Genomic DNA, 6,000 nt, shown 5'->3' with positions numbered 1-6,000 from the left:
CCCTGTCTTTATCATTCTCAATCTTTATTATATTTTGGTACGTTTCATAACGCTCATATATATCAGGTTGGAGGATAATTTCTCCAAGAGTCATCCCATCGAACGACGGAGGCTTTCTTGTCTTACAAATTTTAGTCATTGCTAACCTGCACAACATATAAATTTCACTGCATCATCATATGTTACAACCGCCTCCCCAAGTATATATTATTACAAATTATTACATTCGTTACACAATCACCAACATTACAAATCATCACAATATTTGACTTCATAAGTAAACATTGTTGTAAGATTTCACAAACTTAAGTATAAATCGAGGTAACTTCATAAATACACATCGCTACTGCATCAAACATATAAATTATTGTTGCTTCAAACATACAAATCGCTACTGATTTAAATGTATAAATCATTCATGCTTCAAACTTATAAATCATTGTAGAAATTACACCCTTCATAAGTACATATCGTTGTAACATTTGGGTTTCATAAGTGAACATCACTGTACGATTTAGCAAACTTAAGTACACATCGTGGTAACTTCATAAATCATAAATACATATCGCTACTGCTTCAGATGTATAAATCGTTGCTGCATCGAACGTATAAATCATTGTTGCATTCCAACGTACAAATCATTGCAGAAATTTAGCCTTCATAAGTACATATCGTTGCAATGTTTGGCCTTTATAAGAACAAATCATGCTAACTGTTTTTCGACACTTAGAAGGTGGATATGTACAAATCGATTTATTTCCGTATGAAAATAGGTGTTATTTAGCATAAATAGTACAACCAGTTGTAAGATTTAGCATTCAGATTTACAAATCGATTTGTTTACATAATGAAACCTTACATGAAACTCATCGAAACAATAAGAGTTTTGGTAATCCGACAGTGGAGGAGAAACACCCAGAAGGTAGATGCAGCCGGTGGTGGCAATGATGCTACTACTGCGCAGACGAAGGCAAAGGTTGCTTCGATGATAGCAAACGATGATAAATGGTGCTTCAACGACAGAAGATGATGATAAAGAGTGTGTCGTCAAACGAAGCTTCTGTTATAATAGATGGTGCATCATTTACTATTTAGGACGAAAACGAACGTTTGGACTTTAAAAAGTTAAGATCATTCTCCATTTTCTAAATAGAAGACATTTTTGTCTTTTTCTCGAACCATCGTTTCATGACATCCTTCTTTTTCTGGATGAAAGACATTTGTCCTCTTTTCAAATCGTCAAACCGTAAGAATAGCAGAAAAGGGTACTTAAGTCTTTGCAACTGCACCAGACTCCAAAGTTAAGTGATGCCGACACACACGAGAATAAGAGCCCTACGTGCTTATACATATTGATGCCGACACACACGGGAATAAGAGCCCTACGTGCTTATACATGCTTATATATGTGACGCTCATTCTAACCCCTAGGACGCACCTGCGTGTCGCTATTTGATGAAACTAACTTAGTGGTCCCACCACATAGGCCATGTGTGTTGTTGATCTTTTACATAAAACGCTTTACCTCATCCGATATGGTGGTTCGTGAGATCTGGCAGGCAAACACATAACTCTCTCTCTCTCTCTCTGTGTCAGATGGGAATATGGAGCTCCGCGTCTCACATGCATTGCTGAACAAGCTGTCCTGCGCGGCCATCATCGTCACCTCCCTTGCCCTCCTCCTCCTCTCCACCCACACCCTCCCCACCCTCTGCCACCTCCCCCACCACCACCACCACCACCAGCAGCAGCAGCAGCGGACGTCCCCCTCCGCCCGCTTCCCACGCTCCTCCTGCGAGTCCCGCCGGCGAGACCTCCTTCCCCTGGACCGCAGGGCCGAGCGCCTCCGCTCTACCCGCGACTGGCGCCGTAGAGTCGACTCCCTCTCCGCTCTCTTCCTCTCCCTCGCCTCCCGCGGCCTCATCCACAACGCCTCCAGGGCCCTCTGCGTCTCCGCCGGCGCCGGCCACGAGGTCGCGGCCCTCACCGAGGGCGCCGGCCTCGCTGACGTCACCGGCGTCGAGGTCGTGGACTCCCCGCCGCTCGTCAGCCGCGCCGACCCCCACAACCTACCCTTCTTCGATTCCGTCTTCGACTTCGCCTTCAGCGCCCGCCTCGCCGAGGCGCTCTTTCCTGCCAGATTCGTGGCGGAGATGGAGCGGACGGTCAGGCCAGGAGGGGTGCTTGTCGTCACGCTCGAGAGGCCGTTCTCCCGGGAGGCGCTGCGGGCGGTCGAACGTCTTTTCCGGAGATCAGAGGTGGTCAGCAAGGATAACGCTACCTTGATCGGGGTGGACCTCGTTCAGATCGTGTTCAGGAAGAAGGCGACTCCTTCTCCTTGAATCTATACAAATTGTTTGTAATTTTCATTCCTCGTGTATTTTATTCTTTCTTGATTTCCAGATTCTGAAATTAATGCAAATTCGTGAAATTGCGATAGTTTCTTTTGTGAATCTGTTCGAATTGGCAGGTGAAATCAATCTGATTAACTGAATTGTGCTTAAACTTTTTGCTACACTGACGAATCTGGATCATAACGTGCTGAGTTTCATAGTGGGAATGGATACCCCTCTTTGAAATGGCAGATTTTTGTTTTTGAGTTTTTCGTTTTCTTCTTTTATGGGGTCCACTAGCTGCTTTTTTAATCCTGAAATCAGCACAATTTTGTGAATTTCTGATTTTCTAGGGATTCTTTGTTCGAATTGGAAGATGATATTTGTCTGATTAGCTGGAACTGGGGTTAATTTTGCTACATTACAACTTTGATCGATTGCATTTGCAATATGTGATACTTTCTCTGTGATGGTTTATGCAAAGAAAATCAAAGAATGTGTTTCCTGAAAATTTCATTAGCCATAGGCTTTTGATGTTTGATGTCTGGATAAGGGGGCTGTTTCTATGTAGATCTACAGATCATTTTATTTTCATTGATGATTAGTGTTGAACCATGACCTTGTACTCCCCTTTAGCCTTCTTTGGATCGTTTGCGTTATTTCTATTGATTGAAGGAATGGATAATGTTGTTCATAGTGAATTAGCGATGGTGATAACAAATTAACAAGTGTTCAAATCTTATTTCACATGATTACTTTGGACTCATGACACCAAGAAATAGGAATTTGAGTGTCGTCAAAGGTAGTTTGGGTGTATCATATGGATAGTCAGAACCAGTATGAAAGGTTGACATGATGCAAGTTAAACAAATTATAGAAAAAGGGAGGCCACTCAAGACTTGGAGGGAGACTACATCTATGGATTTGAAAGATTGTGTTGTACAAAGGTTTTAGCTATAGATAGGAACGAATAGGGATAAAGACTCCAAAGGATGACTTCATGTGGTTGCATTAAATATTGATCATGATTGATGAAATATGACATTAGTGGTCTCACTCTTGACTTCCAGATTAATTCAGTTATAGGAAGGAAACCCTGTTCTAAAGATGCTAACAGAACGATATTCAATGTGATCATGCACTGCTGTTAACAAGCATCCGCATTTGTTTCATGATAATGAACAGGATATTGTTGGAGTGGATTTGAGAAAACATGTTGATCTCACCAAGAAGATCTGCATGGGACTAAGGCCCCACAAGAAATCACCATAAGCTCACGCCTCTGTTTAATGGGTTCACGTGCAGGAAGTGAGCTCATGAGAAAGACTACCTTATTTTCCTTGTTACTTTGTCATGAGAGCAAAATAAATTTATCAAAGGATAACGGGAATTCCAGAAAGGAAATGAAGCAGCTAGCATTGACTGGACAATCATCCAAAGCGAAATAAAAAAAGGTATCAACTTAGGTATCAATCATTCAGTGCCAGTGTTGTGAAAAGCGTTGAAGCGTAGCGAGGCGCTCCACCAAAATCTGAGGCGAGGCATAAGCCTCGAGGCGTAAAGCGTAAGCCTCAATTTTTGTTTTTGAAAACTTAAAAAAAACTATAAAAAAAACTATAAAAAATATCTAAAATTATAAATAAATAAATAATGCTTTATTGATGAAGCAACAACCAACAAGAAATAAAAAATCTCAAATAAATATTGACAGAATATGAGATTAACATGTAAAAGTAACATTGATGCAACAAGGTGATCTACTTAAGTATCTAAGAAATAAAATATGAGCATTCATTCAATAAAAAATTAACAACAAAATGCATATTAGCATTAACAACATCATGTCATAATTAGAAAATGCATGTTAGCATTAACAACCAAACATTAATATATTTGTCCAAAACTTTTCAAAATGAGAGTAAAGCATAGATATACGCTAACGTATAAGAATATTCAATAAAAAACTTAATATCAAACAATTAAAAATTTGTGTAACTTTATTATTTAAATGTAGTGTGTTAACTTTTTGCCACTAGCATTCACTAAAGTAGCTTGTCAACATAAGGGCCAAAATTTATCTATTAATATGAAATAATAGATAAAGGTTGATTCAAGCTGCAAAGAGCTTCTTGTTCACTTTTTTCTAATGAAATCTCGTTGAATCTATAAACTGGGCACATAGGGTACGACATCAGAATTTACAAAAGTATGGGGTATAGGGGTACGACACAACTATGTGTGTGTATGTGCGCATGTGTGCATTTTTTTGTTTGAGAAAAAATATGTATACATGCATGTGTGTATCAAGCACCATACAATAATGAATAAAAACAACCCTTTATGCACCTTAAAATGGATCAAAATAGGTAATAGATTGGGTTTGATTGGTCAAATCCAAAACTGGTCTGACCCATGCCCATTGAAGTACCAGTACCTGATGAGTTGTGGAGCCTGATTCCGAGTTTTTTCCCTTGCAGTAAGGGGGGTCCGGGGGCTCCCCCCGACACGGGTCCCGCTGCACGCTCAGCGGGCGGGGGTCTAGGGGGGGCCGCCCCTGGCGGGGGTCTTAGGAGGGCAACACCCCGCAGAAGATTTTTTTTCTTGGGCTTATGTTTGAGACCCGGTGTCTTATGGATAAGACCCGATTTGTTTAGGTTTAGGGCTGTCGCCCTTGCCTTGTATAAATTCTTTCTTTTCTTTCTCTCTTGTATCTATCGAGAAAGAACAATAAAGTTTTTCCTCTGGGCGGCCGTGGTTTTTTACTTCCTCTCGGATTTGGGGGAAGGTTTTTTCCACGTAAATCTGCGTGCTCTTGCTGTGTTTTGTTTCCTTCGGTTGTTTCTTGCTCGCGGTTTTCGTAACAGTACCAGGTATACCTGAGTTGACAAGGGTCGATATTTTCATGAAGTAGCCATATTACATAGCTCATGACAAGCCAAACCAAGTTGAGTAAAAAATTTACCTTTCTTTTTCTTCTTTTTAGGCTGACAAAGGCGAGAGGTAGGAGAGACCTAGACAAGCAAGTGCGTGAGAGACGAACGAGCGACTGAGTTAGAGACGAGTGAGTGAGTGAGAGACGAGCAACTGAGTGAGTGAGAGATAAGTAGAGATATCGGAGACGAGCGAGAAGTTGGAGAGAGTGAGTGAGAGACCAAGACGAGCGAGAAGTGGGAGAGAGTGAGTGAGAGACGAGGATGACAAAATGAGGGCCCCCGACCCTAATTACGGTCGGGGCCTCTAATATTTAACCATATTTTTTGGTCAAATGGGGGCTTTGACTCCCATTTGACTAAAAATTTGAGACGTGTACGCCTCACCTTGAGGCGCGCCTCGCCTTGAGGTGTATGCCTCAAAGCGTATGAGGCGTACGCCTCAGGGCATTTGCGCTTTTATGCTGCGCCTCAAGGCACAAAGGCCCTCGCCTTGAGGTGAGGTGCGCTTTTTGCGCCTTGAGGCACGTTTTTAATAACACTGTTTAGTGCATATGATGAATCAACACTTTGGTGTGTATGAATACACATGAGAGGAAAACACACATTAGGGATTTATTTTGAATGATGAAGAGGTTCCTTTATAACCATAAGTACCAGCAAAAAGAGAAATGTTGTCTCCTTGTAGTTGCAGACATGTTCACAGAACTATATTTTTAAATTTAGGAGAGGTTCAA

The 6,000-nt window shown here is 41.4% G+C and overlaps 1 protein-coding gene across 1 annotated transcript in view; it reads left to right on the top strand.

Moving 5' to 3' along the window:
- The first annotated feature begins 1,564 nt into the window (after window positions 1-1,564).
- Window positions 1,565-6,000, top strand: part of LOC149834711 (uncharacterized) — a 45,630-nt gene continuing 41,194 nt past the window's right edge. Inside the window, exon 1 of the mRNA XM_090010265.1 lies at window positions 1,565-2,359. Coding sequence (XP_089866391.1) covers window positions 1,605-2,342 — 738 coding nt within the window. The 5' untranslated portion in view covers window positions 1,565-1,604 and the 3' untranslated portion in view covers window positions 2,343-2,359. The remainder of the gene's footprint in view (window positions 2,360-6,000) is intronic.

This window comes from Nuphar pumila, chromosome 6, assembly GCF_984573655.1.
Source record: "Nuphar pumila chromosome 6, dmNupPumi1.hap1.1, whole genome shotgun sequence".
NCBI classification, from domain to species: Eukaryota; Viridiplantae; Streptophyta; class Magnoliopsida; order Nymphaeales; family Nymphaeaceae; genus Nuphar; species Nuphar pumila.
Note: the sequence above shows the minus strand (reverse complement) of the source record. Positions and strands in the feature narration are given on the sequence as shown.